A 23,634-nucleotide genomic window follows, 5' to 3' on the forward strand; every position below is an offset into this window, starting at 1 on the left:
CTCAGAGAGATGAGATTGCCCTTCGGAAGTCTCTGTTTAAATTGGCAAGTGTTTTGGAGGGAGGCTGACGATTGAGAGAAGGATCAGAGCCTGGCTCAGGGGGATCCAAGGGTGAAGGGTAATCACCCAACGTGAAGATTACCAGAAGGAACTTTTGTTTTGTTGTTTTTGCATATCAGGCCCTCTGAAGCATGAGACTTTGTATGAAAAGAGACCTGGGCACAGAAGACCCTCATATAGAGAAAAGGAACTGTAAGCTTGTGCCAGAGAAGTGTTGGCCGTGGTAAAAACATGGGGAATGGAGACCCTGGCCATAAAATCCCGATTTATCATTTTGTGAACACTCCTTTCTTTTCTTGTGAACATTATCCCACACTATTTTATAGCATAGCGGTAAGGATTGGCAATACGTTTTAATAGTATAGGCCCTTTTTATTTGACTAGACTCCACTAGGAGTGTATTATTATTATTTGATGGTTGAGATTGCTCCCATCTTAGATTTAGGTTTAGATTAGATGTTTATCTCACCCATTTTACAATTTAATAAACGCACTTGAACTGTGATCACTTTTGTCCGTCTTACTTTGATACCATGCCTTCCTTACATAGGGCTCACCGGTTGAAAGTGAGGCCCAGAATCTGACGTTTTCCAGTATGATATCGTCAGACCTCCTCGGCTCATATTCGTCCCAGTACCAGCGACAACCTTAAAGTCACAGTACAGTATGTGTGAAGTCGGGGATATGTTGTCTATAGGTGAGATGGGGTGTGTGATGGGAGACGGGAGTGTGATGCTAGGATGGGTGTTATTATCCCCAAGGGAAATGTCCTCCCCTGCTAGACCCTCCTGTGTTTCACTGCCCACCAGCTTGACAGGAGAGGGTTCTCCCCCGGGGAGATCGACGCCATTCATAGAATCATCACAAATGACAGAGTGCAGCTGGTATCATAGGCTTGTGTAATGAGGCTTTGTTCTCTGCCAGCAACACTTTTTCAAGGTGAGACCTGGCCCTGTTGGGACCACCCGTTCCATTTAAAAGCATTTTAATCCTTTGGGTATAAGAGAACGGTACACAGAGAATGGCCGGGGTTCACTTGCACTGAAGTCGTGTGCTGCCATTGGTTCTGCTTCAGTATTGCTTTTTACTAATAAATTGTTCACGAATCCACTGGAATCGTGAAGGTTCATTTTTCCACCACACGTTTGGTGCTGTGACTCAGATTCCTGCTGCTCTGCGGCCAGGTCCAAGGCCCGCCGGATGCAGTTCCAGGTGATCCCTAGGCCTAGGACAGACTATTTCATCAGAGGAAAGAGCTAGCTGGAGCGCCCAGAGACTCGAGGTGGGCAGAACAGGCACAAAGAAAGCCAAATGAGAAAACATGGGTTGGTGAACACAGGTAACTGTGTTAATGTATTGTGTTGTCTGAAATGGTTTGGGGTAAATGTTGGTCTTTGAAATCTGAAAACCGAAATTGAAACCCAAAGTCTGAGATCTGTTGGGATTATTCGAGAATATAGGAAGGAAAGTACCCTGCCCATAGAACCGCTTATCTGAATTAGGAAAAAGTACAAGCAGTTGGCCACCGCAGTTTAAAAGCAGCGCATCTATACTCCCTATTGATGTGAGAGGACATAAGACAGCTGTGATGGTCAAAGTAGTGTAATACCAATCAGGGACTAGGTCGAATGTGTTCTGTATGAGTGTGAAGAAAATATTTTGGATGAGAGCCCCATGATTGTCTTGTCTTAACATGTAGCCTGTTACTTGAAACCTTAAATGAACAACTCAGTTGCAACCCCGCTTTATATCTCACACTCTTTTCTATTCTAGTACAGGAGCTGCAATAGGCTTTGTTGCTACTAATTATGTGTCTTGTCTTTGACCCTTACCTATCCATGTCTCTGAAAAGCTGAACACTGCTCAGCATTGCGGGAAGTGTAATGGAGGATATAGGCTGTGAACCAAAAGCCATCTTAATCTAACCAACACCTGCTGGAGTTGCTGAAATTTCTGTACAGGCGGTCAGGGGGAGATGAACAGAGCTCAGGTGGCGATACCCAAGCCACCACAGACATGGCAGAGCGCTTATGCTAATGAGCTGTAGGTACTTCGCCTGCAGGGGACTCAAAAGCATCCCTGATATAGACAGAGTTAGGAATGGACCTGGATCAGTAACAAGTCATACCTTGTCTTACACATGAGAGAATGGGTTGAGGCAGTCTAGACAAGTGTTACTTCCTCCTAAAGGAAGCGCAGCACACACTATGTTTACTCATTACTCGCCAAAATCATTCAAGTGCCTGGAAAAATGGCACAAATATACACAGAGTGAGTCAGCTAAAAAATGTTCTCAGGAAGGTACTTTCGACAGGATTAACTAATTTACGTAAGGTATTAGAGAAGAACGGCACTAAAGTACACCAACATCAATGGGACAGTTATCTAGATTGGTATACAGAAGCTACTAAGAGACAGGCAGAAAGACAGTCTAGGATCAAGTACAATCCATAAAAACAGAGTGCTCTAATCTGCAGGCACTGGACCATAGATCCGGGTACAAACGATTATATCCTGTACTCCAAGGGGAGGACCCCATTAAAAGGAAAGTCCCAAAGAAATTTTAGACACTTATAACCCTGCCATTTTAAATGTTATACCCAATAAACGACTGGCTAGCCCACACTACATTCAACCGCCCAATTATCATCAGTCTACTCAAATCAACCCTATGAATGGCCAGTTTACTCTTGAAATACGATTGCAGAATTCTAAACTGATACGAATGCAGCATTCTAAACTGTTTGTGCCGCCCACAGGCACATTTGAAGGGTTACCGAACTCGACAGCCAATATCAGTACTGGTGCATTCCCGTTCAGAGTGCTCTCCAGTTACTGTACATGCCCCATGGAGTGCTACTGATTTGTTTAATATGGTTTAGAGATTCTCAAGGATACAAGAAGATACAAGATGATCCTGTTAAGTTACAGGAGGAACTTCAGGTCATCAGACTGATCACCCCACTTGTGTCGATTTGAATCGGTTGTTCCGAGCAGTGCTGTCCACAGATACATTTTTACACACATCTCTGTAATGCTACAGAAGCAGCATTGGGCTGGATTGTCAGTGCATGCAGCCCCTTGGGATGGCACTATACATGACACTGTTACCCTCTTGGATGCAAGAAACACAATCGAGCTATAGTGGCCTTGGGTGCCAAATGACTGAGAAATGCCCCATAACATGCAAAGAGCCTAGCAGAGGACCTAAATTCACAGGTAGTGGTAAACTTTCAGGGCTTAAAAGGAGTCCACATTGTGCAGTCATTTCCCCCTACGAGCACTCATTTTTGAAAAATGCCGGCCTAGAAATCTCATGGTTAATGTGAAAGTCTGATGTTACTTTAGGCACAAATGAAGTGTCCATATGCAGCACCCCCTAGTCCTTGTCAAACATAGTAAAGGGGTCAGCTCTGTTATCGAGGGGAAATGAAGCGAAAGGCATAGATCGCCAGTCCATCCCAAGAGATGGAAATAAGTCTGCCGTGGAGCCACAGTGCCCGTCAAGCTGAGATACAAAGAGGGAGCACTTTACAATGGTAGATGTATTCGCTTTCCCCTCATAGGAGGACCCAACCTCGCAAACAATTTCTGTACCACCTTCGGGTGGAGTCCCCACTCATGGACTGTAGCATGGAGTCTTACGGCCTTTGCCTCCAGGTTCTCCTTCCTCAGCAGATGGAAGGCCTGAACATGAACATCGTGCTTGATGGCCTACTCCCACAACTATACCACGTACATAGCAAGCCGAGGGGAATTGGTTAGAGCCTGCTTCTTCAGGTAAAACATGGTCATCGTTTTGACACAAGATGACCTGGAGTTAGTGCCCTGTTCTTCAAAAACCATCAAGGACCACATTGACACCCTTGCTCCAGCCTTGGCTGACTTCTGTAACCACTCCCCTGAAGCACACTCTTGTGCACCCTCTTCTCAAGAAACCCTCAGCCGACGCCTCCCTCCCAGCAAATTATCGCCAATTGCCATCACTCCTTTCCTGGGCAAACTGCTGAAAAAGCTGGCCATCTCCCAGTTTAAGCTTCACACTGAATCTGTTGGTTGCCTCCATGACCAACAGTCTGGCTTCAGAGCAGCCAGAACCACGGAAACTACGCTCCTGAACATCTGTGAAGACCTACTCTCTAACCTTGATTCTAACCTCCCCTCTGTCCTCATCCTACTGGATCTCTTCTCTGCCTTCGACACGGTCAACCATGCCATCCTGCTCAGCCGACTCCGTGATAATCTGGGTATCACCGATCAAGCTCTGGCCTGGCTGCCTTCTTTCCTCTCTGACCGACCCTTCCAGGTCCAACTTGGGTCCTTCCTCTCCTCGATCTCTCTTTCCACCTGTGGTGTTCCCCAGGAGTCTAATCTTTCTCCCTGGTTGTTCAAGCAACACCTGGCACCGCTCGCCCAACGCATTCCTGCTCTCGGCTCCAATTTTCAGAGCTATGCGGATGACACCCAGCTCGCCTTCAGGCTCCACTCTGCTGCCGCTTCTCCTTCTCTCATCCCTGATGGTCTGTCTGCAATCCAGGAGTGGTGGGCTGCCAATGATCTCTGCCTCCCTTGGCAGGCAGAGATCATTGGCAGCCCACCACCGGTCAGTCTATTCACAGCAGTCCTCCGAGGACAGGTTCTTTATGAAAATCCAGGGTCTCCAGTACTCCCAGACAATACAACGCTACATTCAGGACTTCATCTGGGAGATGTTGCCGTCACAGTCAGCAGTTTACTTACCCCCTTCTGCCTCCTCAATTGCCATGCCTGTCATGAGTGTTGTGACTTCGGCTCCATCACAGACTCTCACTTCTACACCCTTACCAGTGCCATCTGGGCAGGGGCCATTTACCAAAGCTCCAGTGCAGCAACCCTTGCCTTCTGGGCCGACAGCTCCACTGCAGCCCCCCCTTGTTCCCCTCCCAACTGGTCTACAACTTGCAGTTCTGCCAGCCACAGCCCCACTACCTGCACTGCCTTCACTGTCTACTGATCCGCGGCCCCCAGCAGATATGGATGACAGCCTGTGATGACCTGGAAGGTGACTGTCCATTTTTGGCAAGAGAATTTCATGAGTAGGTGGCAGGATTATTGGAATTCCTTGAACTCCCCATGCTGGCGATTCCTCAAGCAGAGAGGGGAGAGTTGGTGGGAATGCTGTCCGCTTGGTGAAAAGATAAATCTGCAGTCCCCATTTAAAAGAGCTCCCATTCTGGTGTGCTGGTCAACAGGAGAATCGATATGAGGTGCAATCCACTGCCCTACCCTTCCATGGTGGGGGAGGCTTCCCTGCAATCCAGATCCTCCGCTGGTATGTCATCAGCAGTTTCTGTTTTGGTTAAGCAGGATAAGCTCATTGATGCTTATGGGCACAAGGTGTATCAGAAATATGCCTTGCAGCTCCAGCAGGCCAATAGCTGAGCTATTTTATCAGCTGCCAACCAGAGGCTATGGTGAGAACGAGCCAAATTCATGAAGTGCTTAACTCCAGACTGATGGAGGCAAAGCAGGTCGTTCAGGATCCTTTGCTGTCCACGGCTGCTCATGTGAACACATCGGCCACTGGGAGGGCCGTATCAGTTGATATAAGAAGTCCTATTTGCAGGTCACTAAGATTGTCTTGGATGTCCTCGACAAGATCATGGTCGTCCCTTTTGTTGAATTCAGACCTCCTCCTCTTTTTGACTGATGAGCTTCAGAAAAAGTCAAATGCTCAGTCACTGACTGTCTTAGCTAAGCCATCACAAAGAATTCTTAACTCCTCATGGAGATCTTTCTCTTTTGGTTAATTGAAAGGGTTTATAGAGAGGTGGGCTAGGCAGGCTCTCCATCTCTTCAGAGGAAGAAATGGCTCTGCGTCACCCCCAATGGGTTCTTCAAAGGGCATTTCTCCTTCCCTTCCTCAAAGCTGAAGCCCAAGCAATGACTGGCTTGTACGCCTTCTCATTCTTCTCTGATGTGGGGAGAATCTGATTCCATCTGGAAGCATTTGGTGCCATTTCCTCTGACTCGTGGGTCCTGTCAGTTACCAGTGCAGCAAATTTCCCCCACCCCCACTTTTACTCTGCCTACTTCCCCAACCATTCCAACATTGCTCCATCTCAGAAAACTCTCTTTAGCTTCCAAGTTTCAGAAGCTGATGGACATCCAGGCCATGGAGGAGGCCGCATCTCATGAGAAGGGAACAGGTTATTTCTCTAGGCCATTCACTGTGCCAAAGAACAATCAGACCGTCATGGACCTGCCTTCCTTCAACGCTGGGATGGTTGAAGATTATCACACCAGCACCGATGGTGTGATCATCTGCTCCCAGTCAGGAATACTGGATCTGCCTCAATGACTCATTGGTACGGGCTTCCAGCCCCTGAGAAGCAGGGTCATCGCTTCTGGTTCTACTCAGCCTGCTTTTCCGCCTTGGGTTCGCTGGTGAAAGCAGAAGTCCTTTTTTATGCCTTCCCACAGGCTGACCTTTATTGGTTTAATTTGGAACACTCAGCAGGCCAGGGTTTTCCCCATAGGGGAGTTTGTCCAGGACCTTCTAATTGTTCGCGACCACAGCCTGGTGATTTCAGCAGCTCCTGGAGCTCATTGCCTCCTACTTGTTATTGGCGCCTCATACCAAGTTCAATGAGAAGGAGGGCCCAGCTCTACATAGTGTCGGTCTGGTCCCAGGCACAATTGGTGGAGTTGCATTTCCCACCCCTTTTTGTTTTGGATCTTGAGTGATGGAGGAACTGCTTGTATCTCAGGTTTGGGATTCATGGATCCTCTGCCTTCCTGGCCCATCAAAAATGACGTTTCACAGTTGGGTTGGGTTGGGGAGCAACCCTGGGTAACTTGTTGGTGTCTGATCTGTGAAATGCAGAGAAGCCCATCCTTCATATGAATGATATATTTTATTTATAGCGTGTCTATACACAAGTGATTCAAGGCACAACGAGGCAAGGGAGGGGAACAATGGAGGACAAGACAACAATCTTACTAGGCCAGGTGACATTGATATCGCGCAAGTGCAGGGGAGAGGAAAGGGGAAAAATTCCAAGGGAAGAGAAGAGAAGGGGAGAAGGAGAAGTGCAAGATATAGAATCAAGACATAGAAAAAGAGTGCGGCCAACAGGTGGCAGTGTAGAGGTCAAGTGCAGACAATCAGTGTAAGATAAGTGCAAGAAGGCGGACTGTAGGGTGGCAGATACAGCCCCAAGTGCAGGGTTGCCAGGAGGCAGAGCAAGTGAGCAACTGGGAAGGCAGGGACCTGGGCCCAAGGTTCAGAATGTAGCCAGTTAACCAGTGCAGTATCCGACAGGAGATCAGCAGGGAAGGAGAAGATGGAAGGCAGAAGCAAAGAGGAAAGTCTTGAGCTGCTTCCAGAAGTGGAAATGGTTCTACTCAAGTTTCAGAGAGGCTGTTCCAGAGGGAGGCGCCGGCCGAGTACAAGATGCTTGAGGGGTCAAAACCCACACTTGTCTCCCACCTCCTCCTTCCCAGGAATCCAGATGGAAGGTCAACCATGGTGGGAAACATTTTTGTTGGCACCGATCATTCCACCATTGGAGCAAAAGGGTCAAAACCAATATGCAAGGGGCGGTGGCTCTTTTGAAATTGTCTCTCACATCGAGGAAAACAAAGACGCAGCAGCTTCCTGCATCAAAGGTGTCTGAATTTAAGTGGACTCAATTTCATCCCCCTGGTGCCATCTGCCATCTTGTCAGGCCGTTTAGCATGACTGGACTGCGAAGCCTTTGGCAATTTGTAGAAAATCTCAGCCTTGCCGTTAAACTGGTCTTGCGCAACCCCTTGGAGGAGGCAGATGACTTAACCCATTTAGACTTCGCCCTCCTAGAGGGCTCTTCGGGTGTCTGTCAGGTATTCACACCCACATTAAGCCCTTGAGTAAATAACCTCAGGGCCACCTGGGACTCTGGTAGCCCCTACAGTAGGGAAGGCTAACAGAAAGGAATCCACAGGAAAAGGAGCACTTCCCTCCTGCCACTTTTTTGTCTCCAGGACTTTGTGAAGTTGACGAGGTGGAAGCCTGGAGAAGAAGTCTTCCCACCATTGCAGACAAGTAGATGAGAGCTAGTAGCACTGCACCGGGAACTCCATCCCATACGGCATAGAGAATAGGATTAGTGGACTGTGGCTGCGGAGGAGCCTGGAAGGGAACAGACATGTGCACGCATGTGTGGGCAATCAAAATGTCATTTATTTTTCAATGCATCAAAAACACTCCAGTTCCAGTGAGCAGGTACTCTCACAGAAGAACGGTGGAAAGTACTTTGGAGCAATAGTCTGCAGTGTGAGCAGCAAAAGACCAGTTATTTTTAATATTCCTACATTCACATTAGCTGAAACACATGTGGCATGCCATTTTTTTGTTTTAATGATCATTCTTTCACCTCGATGGCCTGAAAGGGGATCTGGAATGTTGAAGCTAGCTTAGTCTGAAACCCCTAGTACAAGATACCTGGCATTTCCATGCCTGAGCTGCAGAATAGCTCTTTATAACAGAATAATCATCTGGGAAAAGATGTGTTTGAAGCAGTGTATCAACTACATCCAGCTCTGGCTGTTGGGCTAGGTTGTATAGGTAGCTATCACACAGCCGCCAGTTTAGACAAAGCTGTTATCACCTCCCACGAACATGCGGCCTTAAAAGGGTTGAATACATGGATGGATACTGTCCCTCTCCTGCTGCAGCAGAGCAATGGGATTTTTCTCATGACTGCTGGCTCCAAGAGAACATTCTAATCAAACAGTATCAAGAAGCTCAGATTAAGCAGCAGCAGCAGTAGTGGTAGTACTAGTTATAGTAGTAGTAGTGCAATGGACCCCCCGCCCCATCCTCGTCACCAGAGAACGGTTGCTGGAAGAGGTGTGAGCAGTGGTGAATGCTTGGGGTGGATTAGGGGTAAAAAGAATAAACAACAAACGGGGTGGGAAAGGGATGGTGCCAGAAACAGGAGATCCTTATTAAAAATCAGAGTCAAGAGAGCCTTAAAGAATAGGGGAAAAGAACCCACCTTCGCATCCGCTCAAGCTCCAACTGGTGCTCCTTCAGTCGTCGCTGGTACTGAAGCTCTAGGTCCTCTCGGTGCCGGGATTCTTCATTAACTGCTCGTTGGAGCTTCTCGATTTGAATCTTGAGCTCGCTCACTTCAGCCAGTTTAGCATTTTCAACTGCTTTCAGACGTGAGAACATTGAATCGTAACGCTCTAGCTCCCGGTCGCGCTCTTCTAGAAGGTGCAGATTGTAGGTGAAATCTTCTTTCAGCCTGCTGAACTTTTGGCCCTGCTCCTGCAGCTGGCTTTTTGTGTCCTTCAAAGAGCTTTCCAGGAGACTGACCCGTCGAGCCTGCAGATCTTTCCATTCCTGCTCTTTGGAAGCCAGAAGCTGAGCGAGTTCATCCTCCGGCTGCATTGCTCACAACTTTCTGAAAAAGAGAGAATACTACACAGTCTATTGGGGTTGATAAAGAGAACAGCAAGAACAAGGCAAAATACACACATTCAAACTGAAACTGAATAAATCACCAGAAAAATCCCAGTCTTAAGACAATTGCTGATGAAAAGAGCCACCCCTTACCTCAGGACTTAGATATGGGTTTGTAACCACACCTTGACGACATAACAGTCCGTACATTCATCCACCCAAGATCATTTGCTTGTGGGGTCAGGTAAAAGGGGGAACCGCTGGTTTTACTTAACCAAATGACAAAGCCAACGGCCTTCCAGAATGAATGGCTAAATGCTTACCACAAGGTTACATAACCTTTGGCCTCTTGGTTTGGATGACAATAGTCTGACACATGAGTAGAGAAACACTTAACCCATAGGGTTGGATTTCTTGGGGGTTCACAAACGTATTGCAGGTGCATTTACCTCTAGGACTTGATGGCTCAGCTTTTAGCACAGGATTGAAAAGCAGTTTATGCCTTGCGCTGGATAACTGTGGTGTTGCAAAGGGTTTACCAAGCAGGTTACCTCTATGACTGTAGACATTTGCGCTTTTTCACATGGCATAAATCTACTAAGGGAACTATGGCTCAGTGGTTTACAAGACTATAAAGCCAATTGCTGATGCAGTTAGATGGCACAGTATTTTACGAAAGGGGTACAAAGCTATGTGCATCTAGACTGTCTCCATCAAGGACGTCCATAAGTTCAAAACTGCCTCTTGCTGATCCAGTCTTTGATGTCTAGTGCATAATTGAAGCTCAACCCCTCCAAGACCGAATTCCTACTCCTCACCAACAACAACTAACACCCAGAACTGGCTATCAACCATGAACTCTGAGGGCTTCACACCGGAGCTCACCCCCTGCGCCAAGTCCCTCGTGTTCCACATCGACAAACACCCCTCCTTCAAGACACACATATGTAGGAAAGCTCAGACAGCTTGGTATCAGCTCTCCCTTCTGCGGAAAGTCAAGCTCTTCATCCCTCCGGACAGCTTTAGATCCACCGTCCAAGCACTGGTCCTATACCTCCTGAATGGGGTAATGCACTCCTTGAAGGCCTAGCGACGTCCTCCCTTGTGCCCTTGCAAAGAGTCCCTCATCAACCTTCACTGGCTCCCACTGCACGCACAAATCACCTTCAAGTCTTGCTGCATCATCTATATGACAGTCGTACTCAAGTCACCCAGCTACCTGGCAGAGAAACTAAGCATCTCCGGTGGACAGTGCACCACCAGAAGCCAGGACACATGCAGACTTGAAATCCACCCCTGCAAAAAGGAAAGGAAGAGAAAACAAGCCTTCTCTGCCTATGCCCGAGTCTCTCCTCTTCAACACCTAGGCCATCACATCGCCAATCACGCCACCTGACTCGCTAGATGCTACCCATCCCTTTACTCCCCACCAAACAGTACAGCTGTACCCCTCCTCTGTCCCCCTCTCTATCCTACTCACCGCTGTATATCTTCTGTTACCTCAGAAAAGCACTGTGTTATGCATCTGTACTGTTGTATACCTCTGTAAAGTGCTCGGTTGCTTCTTAAAGCTAGGTCCGCACTCAATAAATACAATAGTGATAATAATAAATGTCTCACTGGTGTACCGCAGTGATTAAGAAGCTTTGCCACCCAGGCGATGAAAGGCCAGAGGCTTGCCAAAGGGATAAAAAAAAGAAACTATTAATCTCAAGGGCTTGGTGGCTCCATGATTGCAGAGCTGTGCAGGTCTACAAATGGATGCCTCCAGGGATCACAGCATGGTTACAGAGCCTTCCATCTTGATGGGCCAGCGGTATACCACAGTGTTGTAAGACTGGATTTCAATGGGTTATCATACCCACGGTTATGGGGCCACTCACCTGTACAGCTGGGCAGATGAATGGCTTGGTAGCTGTTTAAAGAGGGATTCATCTCTTGGGTTGAATGGCAGAAAAGTTTACTTCAGGAAAGCAGAGTTTCCACTTCCAGAACTGGATTGCTCAAGGGTTTATGCATGTGTGTGTGTATGTATGTATGCATGCATGCCTTCCTCAGATCATGAAACCACATGCCAGTCTGTTTGATAAAGAAATGTATTGATTACCCGCCATGTGACCAAGAAGCAGCATGGCGCATAAGCATGACCATGCCGCTTTTAAGCCTAAAGACTGGACACAAGCCATATCAATTTTTCTCAGATGATGCCCATCAATATGGGACTGGAAAGGTGGAATGGAGAAATACATATGAAAGACCTGGACTTGTGCACACTACATGAAGGGGTGTGAGAATTGAAACAGCAGTTCTGGGCCGCACCACGAATCAAAGGATGTGGGATAGGAATTCTGCAACGGTGACTTTTTTTTTTTAAATAGCATTTTTAATTACAAAGTCTCACATAAGACCGAGGGCTACAGATACAATACATAAACATATGAACATAAAAAGCGAAAGAAGTACAGTGCATCTACACCAAAAATCGATTGACTTTCAAATGACGAGTGTCGGTTATTCAGAAGCGACCCCAGAATTCAAATGAAAATGGTATGATCCCTGTTTTTATCCACTCCAACCAGTTCAGAAAACGAACCGAATTCTGAAGGGGAAGATGAAGCCGTTTGTTTATAGAGTATTTGTGAACAGCTCTATTGCAACATATGCTCGCGCAGAGTAGTGTACTAAGATCAACTCTGCGCATGCTCTCTTCACCCCTTCCCCCCCCACACCCCACCTCCCCTAGGATGTCCTGGGAGAGGGGCGAGGGATTTCAGGGACTGCTTTTAGTAGAAAATATAAACAGTTAAAGCTTGAGCAGGGCCCGGAAACAATGTGTTTACTCACGTGGGGGAATCAGTATAAAAAGATTGGAATACCACTGCTCTCTTGCATTTGTCTACTTTTTAGACAATGGGCCTCATCACGAGTTGGGCAGTATCCCGGCGGTATTACCTCTGGGATACCAGCTGGGCTAATAGCGTTACCGCCAACCGTGCCTGCGCTAATAGCGCCGGATCAAGGGTTGGGCGGTAATGGGTATTCCCCATTCCCCATTGGGTCCATTCGACCCAATGGGACATTTTCAGCGCAATTAGCACACGCTAATAGCGCCACACTAACTGCGTCCGAAAATGGGCATTAAGTTGGTGCATTTACCCCCAGCTTAATGCTGCCAGACTCGTGACTGGGCGGACACTTAAATGCGGCGGTAATAGCGTTACCACCGCATTTAAGGGCTACCGCCCAACTCGTGATGAGGTCCAATACCTGTTCCCTACCTTTTAGTTAAGTAGCGCCTCAGTGAGATAGATAGTTTCTCGACCACAGCTGCTCCCTTTGGGGATACATTGCTCAATGGTTTAACAAATGGTTGCAGTGCTAGGACGGAGCGGATCTGCTTTTGGTGGGGCAATAGCATAAGTTTCCAAAACTGTTCAGCCCGCAATTGGGTAGTCTACGCATATAGCCCACGATCAACCAGATTCCGCACTTAGGGCTCCAGACAATGGTTCTTCCTTTAGGGGCTGGTGTAAGATAGATGGGTGGACAGGAGATTTAAAGATGCACCACTCCATGGCAGACACCTTGCTTCTAGCCAGCGGGGTAGCCTGCACCACCACTGCACTGTCTGCAACTCTACAGGGCCGTGCTTGAAACTGACGAAGTCATTCTGGGTCTATACTGTGCTCTACAGATCAAAGCGCATTAAAGCGGATCAGCCCTCATTCGTTTTAAACAGTTTCTCTGTTGGCCACCTAGAAAGATGTTACTTCAGCAAGCAGTGCTTTAGCTTAAACATGTAATGACTTCTTTCCCAGTGGCTGCACACAAAAAACAACAAAAAGAACACCCTCCTCAAAGCGACGCATTTACAAGGAACAGGCCTAAGAACAGCCAATGAGCGTCTCCCCAGCTGATTTCCTGTTGTTTTAACCGTTTCAAGACGAGGACACCATCTGTGTGCAAGTCATTGCCCAAATCAGTCACTTCCCTATTTACCACCTGTGCCAGACCTGCCATTGCACTCCAACGCACAATCAGTGCAAAAGCGGCCTGAGCCCAGATAAATCATCAGTTCCGGTGATAGGCGCGTTAATTGCCAGTAAAGTTGAGGTTGCTCACTCATCTTGCCCATTAGGAGTTCTGTCCCATGATGTGCTACGAAAAAGAACATCAAACAGGCAATTATTTTTGCTAAGGAGTGAACGAGCCATCGTCCCAAAATGGGCAGATGGAAGGCACACTGCCAGGGGGAGAAGTGGCATTAATTAAAAGGCCACATCTTAAAGGATGCTCTGAACTTCCCTACCTAGGTGTTCAGTCTCTTAGCGCCATAGTTAAGATAATCACAGACTTCTTTCTGTGGTTTGGCAAAATGTAAGAAAAATGAATAGTTTATAGAGATGTGTCTTGTGTTTAATCTCTGGAAGACTTTAGCCTGGTACCTGCTCAATGCACAAGTGTCAGTATGTTAATTGCATTTCATTTTCAGATACATGTATTGAGCGCCGCCATAGCTTCAATAGGAACACAGGAAACGTGCATAATATTCTGAGGGGGAGAAGTGGGGAATGGAGGGTTACCAGTCCAAGGTGTGCAGGCGTCAGAGGACATAGTCATCTGATTGTCCAGATGAAGAGGAGAGATAGTGCCTAAACAGGTGAGATATTAGTTACTTACGGAACTGCAAGGTATTGATACCACTGGTGGTATTTCATGACATTTTGCAAACTCACGCTGCAAAAAGGCTAGGTTTCTCGGCGATAGGTGCAAGATCGTCTTAAGTGTACAAACGCAAACTAAGAAATGTTTATCACGACATCAGACAAATATAAAAAAAGCAACATGGACGGCAGTCTGCGAATCCACCCTGGCTTTCCTGGGTGTGTAGTTTGCACAGCGATCAGCATTGCCCCATTTTTTTTTTTAAAACTGTATGGCGTTTTATATTTCTGATGAATAGTGCGTTTTTAATTAAAGCATAGGGCTACAAATACTTAAAGCGCCGTTACAAATCTTGAAACTTAATGAAATTAAAACAGGTTAATCTTTACTCTCAAAATAAAGCTGCGAACTCAGAAAGTTGGCGCTCGAGCAGTTGTGAAAACAAAAACCAAATAGTGTTATTTTAAAGGGCCCACCGGCCCGATTCTATCCCGCTTACGCTAGGGAATGATGAGAAGATGTTCCACAAAGGGGGATTCCTGTGATATGGGTGGGGGTTGCCTACCAACTTCCATATCCTCCCCCAAGCAATTGCAGTCACCTGGACAGGGCCTAAGGTGTCAGCGTCTGCATGTTTTGATGGAAGTGGACATCACAAGAAATCACAGAGTCGTTCGATCTTTAAGTGTGGGTGCTTTGAGTCTGTATCGAACCAGTAGGCTGCATAATGTGCCTGTGCGGCAATCCAGTATCTTATGAGATCTGGGGCAGCTAGGCCCCTCTGAGCATAAGTACCCCACTTAAGACGGACTGCACCAGCATGCCACAAAGTTGTTAGTCGCCTTCTTTAGTGTGTCAAAAAATGTTGTCCCCAGCCACAGCAGAATGTTTGAGAAATGGTATAGTAGGTTGGGAAGAATAATCATTTTAAGAAGTGCCACGTGACCCGCTACTGCAAGTGGAAGCCTGGCCCAGCCTTGTAGTTTGGCCTCGAGCTTGGGTAGGTATATCCCACAGTTACGGGAATAGAGGGAGATGTTGTGACGTGTTACGGTCACCCCTAAGTATTTGATCTCCATTGGAGACCAAGCAAACCCATAAGATCAGGTGGGGGGACCGTAAGCGGGAACAGTTCTGGTTTAGAACAGTTTACTCGCAGCCTGGACAGGACACCAGAGGAGAGTACTTCCTGTATGATCGGTGCCAAGTGCCAAGCCGGGTTGCGGATAAAGCGCAGGGCACCATCAGCGCATAACAAGATGATCGGAGGCTCGCTCATCAGACAGATTCCCCCTCTGTGCATGTCTACTAGGGGTTGCGTCTGCGAACAGCTCCAATACTATAGCGAATAATAGGGGAGAAATTGGGTAGCCCTACCCGGTCACGCTTTTTGTATTGATGGGGAGGGGGGAGAACACCATTGATATTGACTTTTGCGGTGGGTGGGTATTGTGTATAGTAGACAAACCCATGATACAAATCCAGGCACGAAATTGCATTTTTCTAGAACCGCCCACACAAATTGCCATGAGACCGAGTCAAAGGCCTATCGTAAATCTAGGGCTGCAGCTACTGCTTGAGCCTTTGGGTCGATTTGTGCCAGCATATTAAAGAGGCGTCTCAGGTTTAGTGCTGTGGAGCGGCCAGAAACTAACCCGGATTGATCAGGGTGGATGATGTGTTCCATATATGGAGCCAAGCGCATTGCCAGCACCGCAAAGATTTTAACACCAGAGTTTATAAGTGAGGGGGGGGGCGGTATGATCCGGATTGTTCTGGAGGCTTATCTGGCTTAAGCAAAACAGTAATAACCACTTCCCGAAGCGTTTGGGGAAAAGCCCCTAAGGTACACGGTTCTTACCATATAGAGGCCAACCTAGGGGCTAGGGAGTATTTGAAGTGTTTATAGAACTGCATCAGTTAGCCGTCAGGTGGAAGTGCATCTATGGCTCGGGAGATTTCATCAGGAGTAATAGGGCGGTCCAGGTTTGTTTTGGCATCCTCCGATAATATCGACAGAGGAAGGCTATCTAGGAATGCCTCTATTTCAGGGAATATAGTTGTGTCTGAGTTGGAATAGAGCGCAGAGTAGAAGGCGTGAAATACTTGGTTCACTTCAAGTGTAGAGTAGACTACCCGGCCTGACGTGTCTTGGACTGACGGGATCCGTTGGCTGCTGTGCGCTTGTTTGACCAGTAACTTCCGAGGGCGTTCTCCTTCGCCGTACTTCCTAGCCAGACCCGGGTTGTTGAGGAACATCAGTTCCCTATCTGCATGCTCTCGGAATTTGTCCAGCTCGTATTTACTATCTCCCAATATCACACTGTCTGGTCTAGATGCATATATCTGCTCTAGGTGGGATACATGGTTTTTGCTGGAGTGGATATCCCTGCATATCGTTTTGAGTATGCCCGATTCCGTTGCCAGAGCAACACCGCGTATGAAATCCTCCCATAGGTTTGCAAGACTGTCCACAGAACCTGTGTTTATACTGAAGTATTCAGAACCTGTGTTTATACTGAAGTATTCGATCTGTTTGCCTATATCAGCTGCGAAGACGGGGTCCAACAGTGATTGCGGCTTGAGGCGCAATTATCGGTGTCTTACCAGTGCCTCCCTCAGTGACAACTTTAGTGTGATGAGGGAATGATCCAAAAACATCCTGGGTAAAATGTAGGTCACAGTAAGGTAGCCAATTAATGTATGTGAACCCACCACAGGTCTATTCGAGAGTGTGAATCATGGAGGGTGGAATAAAAGAAGTATTTGCGCTGTGTATGGTTAAGTGTCCTCCAGGCATCCACTATCCCCATTTCACCCAGGGCACGCTGCAAAACCAGAGCAGACTTCGTGAGATGTCGGGGTTTGGATCCAGATCGGTCTAGGTCGATGTTCATTATGGTATGGAAATCGCCACCAAACAACACAGACTAAGGCATAAAGCGTAATCAGACCAGCTAGTTCAGTGTAGAAATCAGGGTCGTCAACATTTGGGCTGTACACATTAAGCAACAGGACTTCTTGGCTATAGAGGATGCCACGGAGCAGAACGTACCGACCCAAGAGGTGAAGGTGCGACTTAATGTGGGTGAATTGCAGTGATTTGTGGATGATGGTCATGACTCACCCTACTTTGGGAAGAATACGAGGTGCAGTAGCGCTGTGTGCCTCAGCTCTTGGCAAATCTCTCATTATTTGATGTTAATGCATCAGTTTCCTGTAGGAATAAAATGCGCACCCTATGCCATTCGGCATATAGCTGGAGTCGGCGCATCTTTGTCAGGCTACCAAGCCCTCGTACAGTCCAGCTCATAAGGTTTATGGAGTCAACCGCCATCGGGCCTAGGTACAATCTAATAGTCGGGTCTCGTCGGCCCGTTGTCAACATTTCCTCATATATCAAGCACATTTTAATTAACAATAACAAAGCTCCACTCCCCTCTCCCAATAAGAGAAGTGATCACCCCCATTAGTACAACCCAACAACACTTGCAACATTTCATGGGGGCCTGTGGGCCGACAGCAGCCCAGCATCAATTTAGCTCAAAATTGCATACACATAGTTTTGGGTGTGATTTTCCGTTTGTTCCATCACCATGCAGGTTAAGAAGTATTAACAGACAGGGAAGATGAAAGACATTGCACAATGAGGCGCAGTCCACAGAATTACAGTAAGTAGGATCTGCATATAAAGGAAAAGCAGGAGAGAGCAAATTAATTGGGGTTATCCTGGGAATTGCTCGTCTATGAATCTCATAGCCTCTTCTGGCATGGTGAAAAAGTAAACCTTATTGCAGTGTTCTATTCTCAGTTTATCCGGGAAGAGGATAGAATACTTCACATTAAGGTCTCAGAGTCTCTTTTAGTTCGCTAGGAAGGACTATCCTTCTTGTTGCATATTTGCCATGAAATCAGGATACAAGTGAATCTTGTTGGAACCCAAACGCAGCTCCCCTTTGGCTCTAGCCACTCGGAGTAGGGCATCTCGGTCCCGGTAATTAAGCACACAAGCAATAATTTGGTGGGGTAGGGCTCCAGGCTTAGGCTTGGGGAAGTGTACGGTGGGCCCGCTCAATTGTAAAGTGTGGAGACAATTTGGATGGTCGAGTAATGACAGTAGGGCGCAAATTCCTCCATCGGCTTTGTGATGTTGTCTTCAGGTACCCCTATAATTCGTAAATTGTTACGCCGGGATCTAGATTCAAGATCGTCGTTCCTTTTACCAATAGACAGCACTTGCTTCGATAGAGAGGCGACATTTGCTCTCAATGTGCTGACCTCGTCCTCCGTAGTACCCACTCGGTTTTCCACTTCTGTGATACGTGCATCGGATCTATCCATGCGTGATTTTATTGAACTAATTGTTCCGCTCATATCATCCAGTTTAGCGTGGAGGGAAGTGAATCCCTTGCGCATGTATTCCATCATGCGATGCAGTTGGCTGGATTCATGATGCGTAGGAGTACTGCTCAATGTTGCGCCAAAGTCGATGTTATCCTCGGGGCTCTTAGGCGCTGTCTTGACAAACATGTTGACGGAGCTCTGTTTTTTCCCCGGCACCTTTCGTCATGGTGTCGGCTGCCGCGATTGGTGTGTGGTACGGTAGACAGTGCTGTATGGGCCCCACTGAGTGGTACCTAGGGGTAGGCAGGTAGTGGCGACTGAGGGGGCAGCAAAGTGGGGCCTGCCGCTCTGTAGCAAGAGGTTGGGTTTGAGCACCCGCATTTAAACTCGCAGATTTCAGTAGCAAGTAGTGAGATGTTACACACCGTATTGTTGTATATGGGTGCAATAACAACCGCAGCAAGCCTCAGCAACGGGGAAGGGATATGTAGGTGCTACGATAGTCTACGGAGGCAGGTTTAAGGTAGGTGGTAGAAGGGCTTTGCGGGTTCCGGCTAGGACGGGGCCTGCAGGGGCCCAGAACTGAATAGAGGCGAATTTTGATGCCCAGTGCTGTGCAAGCCGTATATCAGATGGCCGTTTCATTATTTATTAAGGCCTGCAAGTGTGAGTTTCACAATGCTAAAGTGATGGGGCCTCGGCCCAAATTAGGTGGACTTTTCATGCAACAGACACCGGTTGAAATGGTATTAAAAATGTACTTGTGTTGCAGGCATGCCTAGGGGAGGAGGAGGGCAATTGTGTGCAGGGGGCAACACCAAAATGGCGGAGGCGAGAGCGGGACCCCACTCAGAAGTGCAGCAAGTAGGGCATTAGGATGTTGAAAGCAACTTGGAGCATACGCCGCGGCTGGGTCAGTGCCCACCTTGGATTGTCACGTCTGGATGGGTCCAGCTAAGGGAGGGCCAATGTTTAAGTCAGTGGGTCAGGATTACAGGAAATGGAGCAGGGTCCCCACCAGCACACAGCTCGCAGCTGTGGCGCAGGTTGCCACAAAGGGGGCCGCCTCTGAGGCACTGGGTTAGCTGATCATTCTGTTGTGCCCTTGGTAGGAGCAGGGGAGCCATGTTGGTGTATTTACAGTGAGATGGTAACTAGGCGGGAGGGAGCCCAGGCAATCAGCGGCAGGGCTCCACAGCTATGCCCAATTCATGTTGAGGCGGACCCCAGCCAGGCCACTCTACCAGGGAGGGCATGGCCTGCAATCGCAAGCATCACGATGGTAGGCAGCCTGCAGCATCAATGTAAGGGCCGGGTAATGGCAGAGGTTGCACAGATACAGGTCTGGGTAGTATAGAAAGGGCTGCCCAGCGTGCGTTATAACACGGGAGCGGCCCAGCAGTCCGCTCGAGGGACGCACAACCATGCAGGGAGACTCACTAGCTGTTCTGGCGGTGTCAGAAGTCTGCAATTCGGACCCCGGTGGCTTATCCTGCCAACATTGGGGAGTGCCGGTTGATGTGCGGCCCGGGAAGGGGGGGCAGGGTATGTCCAATTTCCTAAAACTGGAGGATCTCCCTTCCTGTATATCCCTCTATACTGATCCAACCCCTCCTTGATATTGCACCACACGCTTGTACCTCCACCCGCTGGGTGTCAGGCACCTTTGAATCAGGGTATTTCCCCTTTCCCATGCCTTGGATGCAGCTAGCCTCTACCCTTCATCCGATGCTCGTTCTGTTCTTCTTCAACTTCCTCCATATCGTTCTCTACCACTAGTGTCTTACCCCAAATACAGCAACGAACACAGGTAGAAAATCTTGGATTTTGCAGATTAAATCCCAGAAGCGCCCAACCTTTGGCCAAAAGGAATCAAACTTCCTGCACCACCATTACTATTTCCGTAAAACTCCTACAAGGCCTCAAATACTTCCAGGAAGTCCTGGTTAGGGCCCTACTCCTGGTGGAGCCACAGACAAAAAAAGTCAACCTAGTTTCAGAGTGTCTATAATGCCTCACAGGTTACCAATCTATAAAATGTGGCCGTTTGTGGCTTTGGGAACAATCGCTAGAGTGTGTGCTCTCCGACTCGTTTGGGCATCACTTAAATACAGCAAGCAAGTGTAGAAGGCCCCAAAGCCTGTGGTTAAGGGGCCAGGCATTCAGGATTTAGAATGGACAGTTACCCCACTAGAGGGTTGTCCTTATAGCCTGTTCTGCATCATTATACAACTTTACCTCAAATTTCATTTTATCACAATGCATTCCAGTGGCTTAATTACCAATATACTGCATGCAAGGCCAACACTTATTCTCCCTCCTCGACCCGAGGCCAATCTGGAATGGCTTGGGGTGGAAGAGTCACTTTTTGTAAAACACTTTTTGTGTCCCAAGCACTCACTCTGTACACAGCAAATTCCTGGCTCTGACACGCTGTCAACAGGCTCGCCTTTACCAGAACCCCCCCATATCCCACAGCAGAAGGTGACCCAATTAGGATTGCCTGGTAAACAGCTAACACTCATGCATCCACAACAACAAATAATGTAATAACACCACCACACTAGCATAAGCCTCCATGAATGTTCTGCTGGTTACGTTTATTTTCTTTTGTTAAAAACACTGAAAACTACACATTCATCCCAAGGATCACTATTATTCACCTTTATATGTACATTAATCTACCCGTTTTGAGCCAAGTCTTTACGTTGTTGTCTCCCTGAATGTTCCTATTGTGCCCCCTATCCCTCTCTCCTTGGTCCAGTTAAATTTCATCCCACAGAACGCAAGTGCACATGCCACACTGTGTGGGATCACAATTTGCTGCTAAACAGACAAGGCTGGGTGCTTCAAGAACCCTACAGAGGTGATGTGTGCAGTATAAAAGACAAATAACATAATAACAAAGATATGGTTAGTACCAGATGCCCCAACACCCTCCCTGTCACCAAAAACTCCCCTGACATAAATGTTCTTCTCTGAGAAGACAAAATAGATCTACTCTATCACAGAGACCTGGCTTTTCAAAGATCACAAAGCAGTAATACACAAAGTCATCCCCTCAGTCTACATAATCCCCTTCAGGCTTGCCAACAGATCTAGGAGATCAGGAGGAATCACACTTGTCACAGAGAAGGCATCAATGTCACAACTCCAATCTGAGATGACATACGAGGGGCTGTGAATCTAATCAGCCTCACATACATCCACACTCATCTTCCTTTCCACACCACCATCCTTCTTTCACAGAATGCTGCCTAGCTGATAAATTACCTAATCTGTCTGTAGGCCACCAATACCTCCCCATCCTAGGAGATTCCAACCCTTGCCATTAGAAAGTAAGATAATGCAGCTACAGTCACTCTCCACAAATCTTTCTAAATTACATCTCACACAATGTATTAAAGATCCTACTCACAAACCCATACACACCTTGGAAGTAATCTTCTGCAATGAGAACTATGGGCTCCTCAATCCGATTACCCTGTGGAGGCCACATTTCATCCCATGTGAACCCAGGAAAGGGCTTTCAACCAATCAGGTGGCTGGAAACACGGACCAGAACTGCCAGGTCCCACCCGTGTTCAACCAGCCATCCAATTGCCTTCTCCAGTTAACACCATCTTTTATCAGTGCTTTGGCCCCACCACTACTGTCTCCCCACCTACACCCACCCCGCCCCCGCTCTCTCCAAAATCACTTCAAACAAACCACTCCTCACGCACCACCTCCAGAATTCCCTGCAGGGCTCCATCCAAAGTCTGTTCCTTCCTGTCTGCTGCCGCCATAGAAATAGAAAAGGGTCTTGTCCCCTTTTATATTTACTATGGTGGCCATCTTGTTTTGCTTTACAGGAGATTGACTGCGCGCATCTTGCGCATGCTCAGTCTCTCACAAAAAAAGAACATTTAAGCAATTTGCACCCCAGACAAAACTCTGGGGTGCGAATACCTATCACCCCCTTATCACTGGGCCTACTGGGCCTGTAACAGCCGTGAGCACTTGCCAAGGGTCCTGCACGCTCCACGACAATGGGATGGGTGTAATATTCACCATCTTCACTGAAGTGCCAGCACACTCAAAACTATTAGGTCGACCCAATACCAAATAGCCCATGGAAAGAGATGCAACTGGACAGCCTCCTAGAAAAACGAAACATCCAAAACCCTTATTACAACTAAAACTCATACCCAGATACCAGACAATCAAATCAATGAAAGCAACATCTGAATTACCACTACCAGGGAAAGCATACCAATCTTGCCACTCAAGTCAACAGAAAAGAAACAAGGCACCGAATAGTTCACTGCCAATCTGAATCTCACTAAAACATTAAACTGGAAATGTGAGAAAACCTGGAAAAGAAGCACCTTTGCAATAGAGAAACTGACCTTCCAAGAAAAACTGCAATACTGCCCAGCAGAAACTACCATAGCAACAAAAGTCCACTTCTCAAATCATACAGACTCAGTGCAAAGCATTCAAAAGCCAGTCTTCAGAATCATTCATGAATTCAGAAATTCTGCACTAATCTCACATAGGCTAACCCCACGACGGGGGGATCGATGCCTTCCTACCTTGTGGGTAATAAATAATAAATACACAAAAAGGAAGGTGATCTAGTGTGTGTCACAAAATCATATCTTCAAAAAGACCTGGAGTGACCCCAAAACAAATACTAGACCACTCACTTGACACAATTTATAGGCATATAAAAAAATATAAATGTTACAGTAAATTATCACACACAATGTAATAAAGTCATAAAACACTATAACTAATTAATAATAACCACTATTGAATACAGACATGTACAAAATAAATCATACAATATGAAATCAGTGTCACAGTACAATGGATAACCCCAACGTGAATATATAGATCACACTCTCTCACGTTGTCTTCGAGCCCAACTTGTACAAATTTCTGCCCTATCAAAGCTAATTGCTACTGGACATTCATTAGGGGAAAAAATGTGCACTTGTTTGTGTCGTCTAAAAGCTGGGCATAAAATTCAACCTTCTATTTCACACAGCGAGGAAAGCAGAGGAAGGGTGGGCAATTAGCAGCATGGTCGCGAGACAGTGGTGAGCAGATCACAGAGTCTCAGGTAGGGTGTGGAGTGCATGGTGTGT

The 23,634-nt window shown here is 47.2% G+C and overlaps 1 protein-coding gene across 1 annotated transcript in view; it reads right to left on the reverse strand.

Annotated features, from left to right (window-relative positions):
* Nucleotides 1-23,634, reverse strand: part of CCDC57 (coiled-coil domain containing 57) — a 1,326,425-nt gene that overhangs the window by 1,207,846 nt on the left and 94,945 nt on the right. The window contains exon 2 of the mRNA XM_069655328.1: nt 9,081-9,491. Coding sequence (XP_069511429.1) covers nt 9,081-9,478 — 398 coding nt within the window. The 5' untranslated portion in view covers nt 9,479-9,491. The remainder of the gene's footprint in view (nt 1-9,080; nt 9,492-23,634) is intronic.

This window comes from Ambystoma mexicanum, chromosome 3q (genome assembly GCF_040938575.1).
Source record: "Ambystoma mexicanum isolate Mex_15411 chromosome 3q, UKY_AmexF1_1, whole genome shotgun sequence".
In the NCBI taxonomy this organism is placed as follows: domain Eukaryota; kingdom Metazoa; phylum Chordata; class Amphibia; order Caudata; family Ambystomatidae; genus Ambystoma; species Ambystoma mexicanum.